The 16,149-nt window shown below is 37.1% G+C and overlaps 2 protein-coding genes across 2 annotated transcripts; one reads left to right on the top strand and one right to left on the bottom strand.

The window, feature by feature from the left end:
• Positions 1-915: 915 nt before the first annotated feature.
• LOC100913680 (olfactory receptor 56A4) lies at positions 916-1,870 on the bottom strand. Its single transcript, XM_003766783.2, is given in 6 exon segments — positions 916-1,076; positions 1,079-1,141; positions 1,144-1,170; positions 1,173-1,406; positions 1,409-1,477; positions 1,480-1,870. Coding segments are annotated over 6 exon segments (945 nt in total).
• A 12,701-nt stretch (positions 1,871-14,571) lies between these two features.
• On the top strand, positions 14,572-15,531 carry LOC100913945 (putative olfactory receptor 52P1). The gene has a single exon (XM_003766784.2). The coding sequence runs from the start codon at positions 14,572-14,574 to the stop codon at positions 15,529-15,531; it is 960 nt and encodes a 319-aa protein (XP_003766832.2).
• The last annotated feature ends 618 nt before the right edge of the window (positions 15,532-16,149 follow it).

Genomic DNA, 16,149 nt, shown 5'->3' with positions numbered 1-16,149 from the left:
CAAAACAAACAAATAAAATAAATAAAAACAACGTGAATTGATAGAAGTTGGATAGAAGTTGAAAAGCCACAGAGAATAATTTTTTCTTAAATAGCACAAAATCATATAAAGAAAAACTGAGTTGAGAGAGAGTTAAATGTCAAATGATCACAAAAAGCTCCTGAAGAAGGTGCTAATTGAATCTAACATTCAATGAAGGATTATTCTGAATAGGAATAAGAAAGAATTCTTGACCATGGGAGACGTACAAATGCAAGGATGTAGTTTTAGTGGCTAGTCAATGGGATAAGAATTCAAATATTTATCAAAAGCTGCATTTATACAATACTTTAAAGTTTGCAAAATTTTTGAATTATATCTCATTTGATCCTACAAAAAATTTAGCTTGGTAGGATGCATATTATTACCCCCATTTTATAGAAGAAGAACCTAGGTAGACAGAAATTATGCCTAGGGTCAAAAGTGATTATGCCTAAGGCAGGATTTGAAAGTTTAAAATTCTTGTCTAATATTTCATCCACATGTACAATTTCATTTTTTCTCTCATTGTCCCACAGAGGGAGTTCCAAACTGACTACTAATTAAATCATGCCATGTCTGTCTAAGTAGGCAAGAAACTTTTTCACAATATTCTTGTCATGGATCTCATCCATGGTACAGATGGCATTTTTCAGTACAGAGGATCCCAACTGCTACTCTAAATCACTGTCTCCAGTAGAGAACTTCACCTACTGGACATGGACACTGAAGTCTAGAGTAAAGAAAGTGATCGCATACTCATGGACCATGTGTTATAGGTCTAAAAAAAAGAAATTTAAGCAATTTAAACTAATAAATAAAATAATAAAAATAATTCCAATCCAGAAAATGTGAAGTTGCTCTCTCACTTGAAAGTCTGTATCCTAGGACAGAAAATTAGCACCTTATGCACCTACCTAGCAGTCTCCTCAGTAACTTTTGGATCCCCTGCTTGATTTCCTTGGTTCTCACACCATAGACGATGGGGTTCATGGCTGGGGGTATAAGGTGATGCAAGATATTGAGCAGAATGGGAACATCTGGAGGGATTCTCTTCTGGCCACATTGGTGATAATTAGAACCAGTAAGATGGTGCTGAAGAAGAGGATGAGGATGAAGTGGAGCCACATGTACTTAGGGCTTTGGCTGCAGCCCCTCAGCCTTGATCTTCAGCACAGCCCGAAGGATAAAGGTATAGGAGAAGATGATTAGGATGAGGTCAGAGCCCAGCAGGGTCCAACCAGCTACTAACTGATAGAGCCGGTTTAAAGTGATGTCATTACAAGAAAGAGTGGAAACAGAGAGATTAGTACAGATGCAATTCTTAATGATGTTTCTTGCACAGTATTGTAATCGGGCAGATAGGATTGGGACTGGGAGGAAAAGAGAACATTACGAGCTATGACAAAAACAGCTGCCTTGGCCACAAAGTGGTCAGTGATGATGGATGGATATCGCAGGGGTGACAGATGGCCACATAACGGTCATAAGCCATGACCATGAAGGTGCAGGATTCCATGGTCAGAAAACTGTTCATTACAAACATCTGGAGGAAACAGGCAGAGAAACTGATGGCTTTGAGATCGAACCAGAAGATAGCCAGGACCTTGGGGATCACAGTGAGACAGAGCACAATATCCAGGAGGGAGAGAAGGCTGAGCAGGTAGTACATGGGCTCATGCAGAGAGGCCTCCAGCAGGATGGTAATTAGGAGGGTGGCATTGGCCCCCATAGCCAGGAGGAAGAGCAGACTCAGGGGCAGGGAAAGCCAATGTTGCCAACTCTGGTAGCCAGGAAAGCAGATGAGGAGGAACTCAGAGAATGTGGCAGAAGAGATGTTATATGATGCCATGGAATAGACTGTGAGCCAAGCAGCCTTCTGCCGGAGGGCCAGTGTAGGAGTCAGTACATCAGAAACTGTGTCTATTGTAGGATTCACTAAGATGAGATGACATCTCTCCTGAACAACCCTGGGGGGGGAGTCACACCCAACCTTGGTTATAATGACCCATTTCTGGAAGGAGTATCTTGAAAAAAAGGAGAAACATAGGTCCTTTTCATTAATATCATCTGATGATCTCGTGTATTTCTCCCCATCTGTAAAAGGAAGGAGTTCAATCTAATCATTTTACCACTTTGTAGCTCTATAGCTGTAATATTCTACAAGTTTTGGAAGTGTGAAATACAGTTATATGGGCAAATGATGTTGGGAATAGATATAGTTAATGGACACATAAGCTTTGGTTGAGAATTGTGCTTCTTTGCATGTTAACTCATTAAATTGGACACCAAGGTTTATGTGGGATAAGAGTAGATGGTTAATAAAAATATCACTTAGTAGGGCTCAGTGATTTCTGCATCTAGGACTCAGACTGGGAATTGAGGAAAGAAGGTGGTTTATTCTTTGAAGTTTTCCTAGCTGTTCAAAGTGTCCTATGTTTTCTTTGGGGATCCCTAGCTCAGCAACAAAATCTGAGTCTTAATCTCTGACACCAGTACCAAGCAAATTTCTAGTCTTTCTTATGGAGTCCTAATTCCTGATGTCCCCATCTCTGCTACACAATTAACTGCTACATTTTCATCTCAATACAGCTATTTTCCTTCAATGATTCTTTTCTCTCTCTACCCTGTTTCTTTATCTTTTTCCCCACTGGAAGGCACAGTGGATAGGGTGTTAGATCTTCCTGACCTGAATTCACATCCAACCTCAGATACTAACTAGTTGTGTGACCTTAAACAAGTCGCTTAACTTCTGTTTGCCTCAATTTCCTTATCTGTAAAATGGGGATTTATGATGGTACTTACTTTCCAGGGCTTTTGTGAGCATCAGAGGGGTTAATCATAATACTCCTAACACAGTGCCTGGGATAGTGCTATATAAACTGTAGTTATTATTATTATCATCACTTGTTTTGATTTCTTCCTAGTATATATTCCTTTTCTCCTTTCTTTCCACCAACTGCATCTATTCATCTTTTCAATCAAATTCTTTATTTTAGACTTCCATAAAATTTTTCAGACTCTGGATAGTGGAATGGATCACTGGGTATTGAGGAAGAGAATTCAGGCATCAAAAAACAGTAACTTTTCCTTTGATGGTATAGACATTGGAGGTAATGGAGGCCAGTGGAGGTATTAAATACCTATCATGGTAAGTGAATTATTGAAAAAGAAAGAGGCCAGAGCAAGGCAGGAACTGGAAATCCATGGAAGCGTTGCTCTGTTTGGATGCTTTTTAATTTCTTATTATTCGATATACTAAACACCATTGGCTTCCATGTTCACCTAGAGCAGTCCTAGAGTCCCTGTGCAGTCCTATGTTTTTCTTCTTTCTCCACTCAGTCAGAGATTAGCAGGAGAAACCATTAATAGGAACCTTCTAATCATAACCAGCTAGAGAAATAATTCTAGATTTTTATAAAGGGCATTTCCCCCAGTTTCACCTTGATCTTACCCTTGATCACTGAGCCAAGATTTATTCTTAATTCCTAAATCCCAACTCTGTCCACTACAATTCCTCAAGACTCACCAGGGACAGATCAGCAAAAGCTGGACCAGCAATACCACTACATGAAGGTTTTTATGGACTCTAGCTTCTCTTCCTTGGGATTCATAGGAATATAAGGTAGCATGTGGCCTGAAAGTTAATAACTTGATTCCCATGCATCCCTATGCTCAGAATGGCTCTGGGGATGGAAGGGAGGTAAGGAAACTCTTGAGATTAAGCTAAATCCTGGGCAAAGGAGAGATGGAGACTGGGGAATTAGGAATAGAGCATTCTATAATCAGAACTAAAGTCTTCAGGGCATGAAAAAGGGATTATTATCTTGGAAAAATGGACAATTACATTCATGGTGTATTATTCCAGTGAGTTTATTGAAGAATTACTCTCTCTCTCTCTATGTGTCTACACATTCATAACTCAAATACACATACAAATATGTATAGTCTCTCCTTCTCTCTCCAAATCTAGAATTTTATCAAGCTACCATATTGAGTCACTCATTAGTCTATTTAGCACAACTTGGCAAAAAAAAAAATGTCCTTTAATCCTTTACTTCTTGGTATCATCCAGTTCCAAATTTCTTTTGCTGGTTAACATGATTTCTGAAAGTGGGTGACTTTCAAATTTTTCCCTGGTCTTTTCTCTTATCCTCTATACTCTGGTAACACTGAGCTCCTATGAATTTAACTATGCTTTCTATGGAGATGATAGCATATCCTTTCTCCTGACCTCAATCTCCCAGAACTAACTGCCAACTGGTTACCTTGAATTGTATGTCCCATACACATCTTATATTAAACATGTTTAAAACTAACCTCATTATCTTCTTAAATTTTCCTTCCTTTCAAATGTCTTCATTTCTGTTTAGGGCATCATCTTACTTTTTAATGTCCTGGGCTCATAATAATGACATTACATTCGATTCCTCTCTCTCCTTCATCCCTTATATCCAGTCAGTGCCAAATCTTATCATTTCTACTTTCACAGTCTCTTTCACACCCAGCCATTTCTATACACCTAGAGTTAGTTCAGACTCTAATCACCTCTACTTAAAATACAGACTTCTCTGTTTAGCTTTTAAAATTATTTATTACGTATCCCAGCCTACTTTTCCTTCTTCACTGAATATTTTCCACTTCCTGTATTCTTTTTAAAAGCATTTTTTATAATAATGACTTTTATTTTTCAAAATACATGCAAAGATAATCTTCAGAAAATGTGTCCCAAATTTCCTCCCTTCTCTCCCCACCCAGACAGAATATAATCCATTGTAAATTAAATATATACAATTTTTCTAAACATATTTCCACATATGTTCAAGACAAATCAGATCAAAAGGGAAAAAATAGAAAGAAAAAAATCCAAGCAAACTAAAACCAAAAAGGTAAAAGTACTATGCTGTGGTATTCACAATGTGATTCACATTCATTCTCCTTAGTCTTCTCTCTGGATGCAGATAATGTCTTTCATTACAAATCTATTGGAATTAGCTGAATCATCTCGTTGTTGGAAAAGAGCCTAAGTTGATTATCACAGTCACATTATTGCTGTGTACAGTGTTCTCTTGGTTCTACTCCATTTACCATCAATTCAGGTAATTTTTTCAGGTTTTTCTGAAATCTTCCTGCTTATCTACTTGCTATATTCATTAATCCATACCAATCAATCTTCTCCATTCTTTACTCCCATTTCATCTTTCATCTCTAATCCTATGCACCACTTGTCTCACAAACTAGAATAATAAACTCTTTTCTTATTTTTACCTCCAAAGTTTTCTCTTCCTTTAAGATGCAATTCAGATGCTAAAACTATAGGAGTGTCCAGGAGAGATTAGCACCTCTTCTGTGAGGGTCTTTTCAAGACTATTCCTATCCTTGATGTCCCACTGGTTTACCAACTCTCCCTTATGACTCCAAGAAGCTGTGTAGCAAGCATTTACAGCAGCCACACGATGGTAACCATTTTAGCATATGGGCTAAATCAGGGTGAGAGTGACTGAGGGGTCTCATACTTTCTGGTGAGTTAGAGAGGGTATTTACTCCAAGCAAGTGAATGGGTGGATGAAAAGGATTTGTTTCAATGGTCATGCAGGTAGCTGAATTAGGCATTTAGAACTTAGATGTCAAAGGAGCCAATCTTAACCTTTCCAAGGCACTGATCACTCATCTTTGTTTTGTACCAGACTTTGATGACTCTGGAAGACAGAATGAAACAGATGACTTTGTTTAAGAGACTCCAAAGAAAAGTGTGCCAGAAAAGAGGCTTTACACTTCCAACCAAACTGAATACTTAGAGAGTTGCTGTGCTGACTTCATTGTATACCATGAAAACTAGACAGTCTACCAATACCGTGCCAGAAAACAGAATTGCTTCTATTCAGATTGTCTCTGGAAGATTCTGAAGATCATCTGGCAAGATAAGATATCAGACAATGAGGTCTTTTCTAGAACTAAATTGTCAAGCATTCAAACTCTACTTGAGAGTGCAATCTCTGTTGGCAAGTCACATTTGAATGCCAAAAATACATTTGTCTAAAGACTATATTGCAGAGTAATTTATGCAAGGAAACACTCATAAGAGATCAAAGAAGCAATACAAGGACAGTTCTCTCTGAGGAACTTTGGAATGGATTTCATGACATGAGAGAAATTAGTACAGGACCATCCAGCATGGTATTCCTGCATCAAACAAGGCACTGTGTTCTATGAGCAAAACAGAACTACAGTGCTCAAAAGAAATGTGAGATGCTCAAATTTAGGGATGTCTCCATTTCAAATATTCACGTGGACGATTTGTGTCTGACCTGTGGTAAAGCATTCTAAGCTTGTATTGCTCTGATCAGTCACCTTTACAGGATTAGATCTTTTTACAGGTGAGCACCTGAGACATTGCCCAAGGTCACACAGTTAGTAAGGACCAGAGGCCAGATCTGAACTTAGAAAGGGGAATTTTTCTGACTCCATACCTAACATTCTATTTATTATGCCAACTAGCTGATATACTTAAGGATACACTTGCTAAAATATAGACACTTTTTCTCCTTCCCATCCCTCATGGTTACTTTAATCAGGGCAGCAATTTGTGATTCTGCCTAAACTCAGTCACAAAAATAACAATGATAATAGTTAGCCTTTATATGGTACTTTAATGTATGCAACTTAATATATGTTAATTCATTTGATTCTCTTAATGAGCCTAAGACAGATATTATTATTATACTAATTTTATAATTGAGGAAATTGAGGCACTGAGAAGTTAAGTGACTTGCCAAATATCCACAGCTAGTAGTTGTCTGAGGCAAATTAGAATTCATTATTTTTCCTGACTTCCAAGTCCAGTGTTCTAGCCACAGTACCATCTTGCTGCCTATTACCAATTCACAGAGACTGGGCCTTTTATGTCTCAGGTGAAAAGAAAGCCATAATATTGACTTAAGCCCCAGAACTCTGGACTTACCAAATTCTAAGGACTAACTTACTTCTTATGCTCTTAAAGGAAAACCAGCCCAGCCTACATCAAAAAATATTCTTCTCATATTGTTCCTGAAATTTGGGATGAAGTGTGTCAAGAATAGATTTGCAGGGTGTTGTAAGTCCTAGAATGAGAGAACATATAAAATCATTGGGATTTAGTGTGAACTAGTGAGAATATTTCTGGGCTTGAACTGGATGTGAATTAAAAGTCCCACATTTTGTGAATGACTGTTCCTTTGTTAGAGAAAGAAAGGATTGGGTCCTAAGGGGGTAAGAGTTCATCTTTAGATGGTAAAAAATCTAAAATTGTTTGTGGTTTTGGTCTGTCCTTTTCTCCTACATCATCACAGTATCTATGGGACAGTGAAGAATGTCAGATAGTTGTATACTTGAATATTCATAATGTAAACCTGAAGCTTAGAGAATAGTTATATTCAATTAGTACATGTGAATAGAACTATGTCATAGTCAGTCACAGTCAATAAACATTTTTAAAATTTTTGATTTGTGTCAAACATTATGCTAAGACATCAATATGGTCCCTTTTCTGAAGAAGAGATATTCTAATGGGAGAGATAACATGGAAACAACCATACACATTCAGCATATATAAATGCATATGCAGTTATTCTCAAAAGGAAGGTGCTACCAACAGTAGGTGAATGAGAAAGATCTTTCATAGAAGATAGGATTTAAGTTCAACCTTGGAAGAATCTTTGGATTCCAGGAGGCAGAGATGAAGTAGAACATTATAGGTATGAGAGACAGCTAGTGGAAAGACAGTTTGAAAAATATGGAAAAGGTCAAAGCCATTGTATGACAGATAATGTCACTATATTATAAATGACATGGAGCAGAGTAGAGTGTAAGAGACTGAAAAAGTAGGAAAGATCCATGTTGAAAAGGATTTTAAAAGCTAAAGAAATGATTTTACATTTGATCCTAGAGGCAATACAGAACCACTGACGATTGCAGAATGAGAGAAGGAATGCATGATGCGTTAGACCTGTACTTTAGGAGGATCAGTTTGACAGCTGAATGCCAGATGGATTGGAGCAGAAAAATACACAAAACAAGGGAGATTGATTAGAAATCTACTGTAACAGTCCAGAAATTAGGTGACAAGAGTCTGTACTAGAATAGTGGTTATATGAGAAAAGTGAAGGAGATATCCATAAAACATTCCACGAATGTAGAAATGATGACTTGGAAACAAAATTGAGTGCAGCATCGATGTTCTGAGTCTGTGTGACTGGGGAAATGGTGGAAGCCTTGACAATAACAAGAAAAATTAGAGATGGGAGGTGATATATGAAGAAAGACAATGAATTGTTTTGGACATATTGAATTAGAGATATTTATGGAAACTTCAACTGAAGATATTCACTTGATACTGGGTAATATGTAACTAGGATGTCAGGAGAGAAGTTAGAGATGGATAAATAGATCTAAAAATTATAAGCATAGGGATTATAATTGAACCCATGGGAGTTGATGATATTGCCAAGCAAAATAGTATAGAGGAATAAGAGAAAGAGACCCGGGACAGAGCCTTAGGGGACAAGTGGTTATGAGCTGCACAAAAGTCCAGCAAAGGAGACTGGAAAAGACTGAGTGCGAAATCTCTGTCTCTATTCCACCCTCTATCTCTTCTTTTCTTCATCTTATGCTTCACCATAATATGTCTAGAATTCTGGGATTTTCCTCTGATGAATTCAACTCAATTTAACATTTATTATTTAATATGTTTGAAGCACTGTGTTAATGGAGCATGTAGAATCAAGCAAAGACCCCTGTCCAGAGACATGGGTTCATGAAGACTTTTCAGAATGGAAAGGGGTGGCTCCATTTGTATGAATCAGAGGAGCAGAAGAGCCATCCTTAGCTGAGAGACCAGAATAGGGGAGGGACTTTTCCTGCCTGAAATCTGGGTAGTGAAGAGAAAGAAAGCCCCTCTAGAAAGTCTAGTCCTGGAATACCTGCCTGCCACTTTCCATTATTTTTCTTTTTACTAAGATTGTACATGCCAACAAAAGTCCTTGGATGGGGAGTTAACCAATGCCCCAGGGATTTCAGAACCTTCCTGCTGCCCTGGGAACTATATCTTGAGGGAACAGACCTTATCATAAAGAAAGCATCTCAGCCAACTCAAGTGGAGAAGTCCCTTTTGTTTGTTCAAGAATTAGTTCTTATTATATTTGGTGAGTAACTTAAGAAGTGGACATCAAAGTTATCTGGATCTACATATTTCCAGATGAGAATATAGTGAAAGCAACAGCAGAAAAAGGCACAGGATGTGTGTTCAGTGATTGGTTTGGAGAAATAATCTAATGTCCGAGTCAAGGACTAGAATTGGACAGATTAGATAGGATTTTAGATCTAGAAAGGGACATTAGAAATTACCTTATTCAATCATTTCGTTTCATAATTGATAAAGCTGAGATCTAGGAGAGAGTCATGTCTTGCTTGCTTTTACATAGTAAAAAATTAGGGGAAGCATTGCAATAGAACTTAGGTTTCTGGACTCTAGTTCAGAGCTCTTTTGCTTGTATTTACATTATTTTCCTCAAGTGAGGCTAAGGAATGAATGCTCTGAGTGTAGGGGGTTAGATAGGGGCCAGAGCAAAAGCTGGGTCAAAGGTCTGTCTTCAGGAATTCAGCATTTATTTAGAGATGTATTTATACTGTGCCACTGATCATCCTGTAGGAAGATCCACCAAATGGGTCTTTGAGCTGGAGTGACAGTTAAGCACAATGAAAACTGTCTGGCTTCCGTACTTCAGCAGAGACTCTGGGGGAAGGTGCTCATAGGAAATCAACCATCAGGGACAGACAGCTCATTATTTATATTATAATACAAATCATTATTATTATTGTTGTTGATATTATTATTAAAAATAGCATTTATATAGTACCATAAGTGCAAATCTCATTTTATCCTTACAATAACTTTGTGAGATAAGTGCTATAACTATTCCCATTTTTTAGATCTAGAAACTAAGTAGATAGAGATTAAATGATTTGCCAGGGATACACTGCTTGTAAACACAAGAGGCTACATTTGATGTTAGGTTTTCCTTTCTCTGAGTCCTGAAGTCTATGCACTGTACCCCCTAGCTGCACAAAATACATTTTCTCTAAAAGAGAATATCTAGAGATAGTGCAATATTTCCGTCCTGTCTAATGTATATGTGTTTGTGTATGTACATATGTGTGCCTGTGTGTCTGTATTTTGGGAAAAGAATATAAGCAGGAATCACAGATAAATGATATTTAAGAGGACAAGTATAGGATAGGATTGTGGCCAATTTCATGTGCTAATTAGAAAATGTCTGGAATAGTCATCATATCTTATTCTGCTAACAAACTCTGCAAAAGGCAGAGTATTGGGCACTCCTGAGATGAATGAGTTATGAATGAATTACCCTTAAGGAATAAAATTCTGGTAGGGGAGATAAAACATAAAAATGCCATCAGCTATATAATCCATTAGTTTTATAGAATCCCAAACAAGAGGAGAGATGTCCCTGGGTAACATGAGAACGCTTGTCAAGTAAATTGTCCAGATTATGTAAATGCGTGAGAATTTCAAAACAAGGAGAGAGTTCACTTATGGGGATAGGAATGGTCAAGGAAGGCTTTATAGACTAGGTAGAATTTTAGCTTGACTGAAGTATGAGGGATAGAGGAGGAAAAAGTTTATTTTCCTATTATGAGAATGGCACTAGCAAAACACATAAGAGGAAATTACATGATAGAGAAGTTCAGAATTGAAGAAATTGCAACATCAAAATTCTAACAATTTGCTTTGATAATTTATTTGAAAACAATAATTGTATATATAAATGAATTTTTAAATGTAAAAGAGACCAAGTAGAGTATAGACATATTTCAAAGATATTTCATGTTAGGTTTGAGAACATCACAATAAAGCAAGTCATATGAATTTTTTTGTTTCCAGTTCATGTATAGCTATTTGGATTTCCCAACATGTTATACTATATTGTCATATATTAAGTGAAATATATATATATATATATATATATATATATATATAAACACATAAAAATATTATCAGATATATATATTTTATGTTGTTATATAATATGACATATAATATAATTTGAGATATAATATATATACATGTATATATATTTAATTTAAAGGACTTTATTACTAAAAAAAAGGACTTTATTACTATCACCTAAACCTTCAGCAAGTTGTAACTTTTTTTTGACAATGGAGGGTCTTTCCTTAGTGATAGCTGCTAGCTGATCAGGGTGGTAGCTACTGAAGGCTGGGGTAGCTGTGGCAATTTTAAAAATAAGACAACAATGAAGTATGCCACATAGATTGATTCTTCCTTTCACTTGAACACTTAAAAGAAATTGTAGAATAATTTATTGGCCTAATTTCATTGTTGTTATTTCTCAGGGAATAGAGAAGTCTGAAGAGAGGGATAAAGAATAAAATGACCATATAACATGTATTGTTGATTCAGTTCTCTGTCCCATATGGGTGCTATGTGTGACATCCCCCAAACAATTGCAATTGTAACTTTAAAGATTACTGATCATTATAACAGATATAATAATGAAAAATTTGAAATATTGTGAGAATGATCAAAATGTCACACAGAGTCACAATGTGAGCACATACTTTTGAGAAGATGGAACTTGTTTGATGTTGGGTTGCCACAAAACTTCAACTGGGAAAGTCCATAATGCTGTGATGCTCAATAATGTGAAATGCAATAAAAGAGGGCATGCCTGTAATGGATAAAAACTGTTCAAAAATCAGGAAGACCTGGGTTTAAGCATGATCTCTGATACATACCAACTGTATGTAACTCTAGGGAAGTCAATTAAAATCCTGGTGCTCCTGGTATTTATCCAAGACTGGTGAGTATTTGTGTTGGTGGAGGGTGTAGTTTCACCAGGTTCCTTCAGTAAAAAAAATCAGGATCCAGTCCAAGAAAAATTACAAGATTATGTTTATCTGGCTTGAAAGAAATTCACAAAAAAGAACTCAGGTTTTGGTTTCACATAAAGTTTGTAAGCAACATGGTATCATTTTTAATGTTCCAGCTAGGTGATAAGCAGGATAGAGTGCCTGGTCTGAAGGCAGAAAGATTCATCTCCCTGAATTCAAATTTGGCCTTGGACACTCGTTGACTGTCATCCAGGCCTTTTTGCCTCAGTTTCTTCATCTGTAAAATGAACTAGAGAAGGAAATGGCAAACTACTATAGTATTTCCAATCAAGAAAGCCCCAAATGGGATCATGAAGAGCTGAATATGACTGAAAAATTACAACAACAAATCACTTCTAAAGGGTTGCAGTAATTGTATTATGTCCAGAGAGAGGAATATATAGTTCTGCTTTCTCTTTCTCTTTCAGCTTTTATCTGGAACTCTGGGTACAGTTCCAGTTGTCAAACTTTATGAGAGACTTTGATAAACTAGGTAACACACAAGTAAATTCGAAAGCTAGAGGGCTGATAGCTTTACCATATGGACAATAGTTGATGCAATTTAGGATGATTAATTTGGAGAAGAATAGGGACACAATTAAATCATTTATTAATATTTCCTGAGTATCAGAATCACAGGGGAAACAATGGTGCAAAAGATATAGTCCCTGTTTTCAAAGAACATTCCCTCAGGTTGAGAAAAGAAAAAGATACACAGACACTGAAAAATATATAATAGGATGTGTCCTCAGATAGAAAAGGTAAATAGAATTTCAAAGAAAGGGGATTCTTCCATTTGGCAGTTGGTTAAGGATTGAGAATAATTCTGGAAGACGTGGCTGAGAATATGGAATTTTAGTTGAGTCTTAAACAATAGGTCTTTTGTTTTTCTTTTGTTCTTAAAGATATCATGAGTAGCAAGTGAATTGGATTTCAGTGAGGAAGAGCTGCACGAAGTCACCCGCTTCACTCTCTCCTCCAGAGATATCTGGATTAAGTGACAAGATATAGGTCCCAGTTAAAGTCTCACTTGGTCATTATTTAGGCTCTCATTATTTCTGTTTTGGCCAGAAACCTGAGGATTCCAGGCTCGAGGGGAGAAAGAAGGAGACTGTCCATCTTGGAATCAGAGAAGAGTCTAGGGCTATGGAAGTTAAGGCTATTAGTGATTGTTTTGTTGACAAGACAAGTCATATTTTGTAAAGGGCTGACACTCTGAATAGATGCACTGGAATCAGACAACCAAGCACTTAAGGCTAATTATCTATTGGACAATATTCATTAGCATATGCTTGAAAAATGACTTGTCTCACTATACCATGCTGGCTTGATCTTTTGGTGTATACAAATAATTGTAGAAGGGATTCAAGGGGTGGAGTGAGACAAGCCAGAGTCACTTTGGAGGAGGACGAGGAGAAGGGAGGCCAGTGGAGAGCGTGTAGCATTTGTTGATCCCTTCACTTTTCCCCTAAAGACCAAGAACTTTTGCTTAATCTGACTCCAGCTGATTCTGAGACCTCCAGGGAGCTAACCTGGATTTCACAATATTCCTTATCCTATATGGAAGGAGAGAGATAGAAAAGATGACTAAGAGAGGAAAACATGATTTTTAAATAAGGAAACTATATCCTAAGGATTTTCATTAGAGAGAGACAAACTAACATGAACATACATGGAACTACTTTAGGATAGAGAGAAAACATGATGGAACTGATAGATCAGAATTTGAGATTTCTCATTTTTATTGTGGAGAAAAATGCCAAAAGGACAAGTGACTTAAAGTTACTCAATGAGGACAGATTAAGGTCAGGACTTTAGACTTCTACAAAATACTTCATAATTTCTCAGCATCAAACTGTAAATGGGGACACTTATGGGTTTAGAGGCCATGAGTATGATATAGTAGAATAGTGAATTCAAAGTCAAGAGAGATCTCAATTTTAATCCCACATCCAAAATTTACTGGTGTTTCAATATATTCCTTTAACATTTCTGAGTTTTAGTTTGCTCAGTGCCTACAATATTTACCTCATTGTGTGTGTTGGTGAGAATCAAATGAAATGAAGTTTATAAATCACTTTAATATAAGTTATTGTTATAATTTTCATCATTTTATTATTTTAAAATGTTCTCATTTAAGAGAGAACATATTTGAGATCAAGGTATGGTGAATGGAAAAAGAACTCTGCTCTAGAAGTCAATAATCCTACTCCTAATCATACATTTGCTAGTCATTTAATAGTTTTAAAACAATCACTTGTCCTTTCTGTATTTGTTTCTTAAACACAAAAAGGTGAGTCCTATCCTATCCATTTCCCAGGGAATTACAGAGAGACTTATCTTTGAAAAAGGAAAAGAAAAAGAAAAAAAGCCATTGAAAAATGGGAGCTGTAATTATCACTACAGTTGGGCTGAGGTCCCCAGAGGGAGAGTTGTATATATCTGCAGATAGGAAAACTAGAATTATATCTCACTGGGAAGAATAATCTGAGAAAGTTATTAATTTTTAGACCTTTTGATTAGTTCATTGTCATTTGACATTTCTGTCCCTATTTTTCAGGATGGGTTCACTGTGAGTCATAGCTCAGTCTTAAGGGTACCACCATGGTGGTAAATGCCTCTATCTCCAGCTTCTCATCCTTTTTCTTGGTTGGTATTCCTGGTCTAGAAGTCTTCCACTGTTGGTTGAGCATCCCTGTTTGCCTTCTGTATGTGCTGACCCTCTTGGGGAATGGTCTCATTGTGCTTGTGATAAGAGAAGAATCCAGCCTTCATCAGCCCATGTTCTTTTTTCTTTGTATGCTGGCCTTTGATGATGTAGCCATTGCCTCAACCACAGCCCCCAGGATGCTTGACATATTTTGGCTGGATGCTCATGTCATTGGATTTGATGTCTGCCTGGCCCAAATGTACTTAATCCACACCTTTTCCATCATTGAATCAGCTCTTTTGGTAGCTATGGCCTTTGACCGTTATGTTGCCATCTGCCATCCCCTGCATTATGCTACTATCCTCACCACTCCTTTGGTCATCAGGCTAGGGCTGGTAAGTGTGGCCCGAGGGGCCATTATGGTTTTGCCATGCCCATTACTCATTAAACGGTTGAAATATTGTACTCAGAATGTTATACAACATGCCTATTGTGAACACATGGCTGTGGTGAAGCTTGCCTGCACCAACACTTACATAAACCGTAGCTACGGTATCTTTGTGGCCCTCTCAGTCATAATTATGGACATTGTACTTATTTCTGTGTCCTATGTCAAGATCCTTCAGGCTGTCTTCCGACTTTCCTCCAAGGATGCCCGCTCTAAGGCATTAGGCACTTGTGCTGCCCACATCTGCACTATCCTCATCACCTACTTACCTGCATTGTTTAGTTTTCTCACTCACCGCATTGGTAAGATAGTGCCCCCATCCCTTCACATCATCGTTGCCAGTATATATCTCCTTGTGCCTCCTGCAGTCAATCCACTAGTCTATGGTGTCAAGACAAAGCAGATTCGTGACCGAGTGATCATCCTCTTCCTCAAAAAAAAGGAGAATGTCTCCAAGCACAAGTAGAGACTCAGATATGTAATTTCTTGACTATCACCAGGTTTGGGCTCAGAGGACAATATAATTGATCTTCTCCCTACATTTGACCTATTTGCAAACCCTGACATATTTTGTCTACACTTGTCTTGCCCACAATTTTGGGTAGAATATAATGAGATAGTTCTTAAAGTGACTTTTTATTTTTATTTTTAGGAGGTAATTGGAGTTAAATGATTTGTCCAGGTCATACAATTAGTAAACATCTGAAATCAGACTTAAACTTGAGATGTGCCACTTAGCTGCCCACAATGAGATAGTTCTAATATAACTGACTAATTTCAATCTGTCTTGAAGCTGTTTTTATATTTACTTTGACCTGATTTCATTACCTCCATAGTACTGGTCAGCTTTTGCAGACAAAACTCTTGTCTCTGATCTGGGAGAAATAACATATCCACTATTATGAACAGGTTTTAATTGAAAATAGAATAGTAAACCTCTTGGAATATCACTCAGTTTTTCGTCTAAGACAGGGCAGTTTTGCATTTTAAAATTTCTCAAAAAACAGATTAAAAATAGACTGAAACCCTTCATTTCAAAGATGTTTAATCAGGTTAGAAAATATAGTTTTGGGGTTCAAAGACG

This window comes from Sarcophilus harrisii, chromosome 3, assembly GCF_902635505.1.
Source record: "Sarcophilus harrisii chromosome 3, mSarHar1.11, whole genome shotgun sequence".
In the NCBI taxonomy this organism is placed as follows: Eukaryota; Metazoa; Chordata; class Mammalia; order Dasyuromorphia; family Dasyuridae; genus Sarcophilus; species Sarcophilus harrisii.
This window is presented reverse-complemented; position numbering and strand designations above follow the sequence as displayed.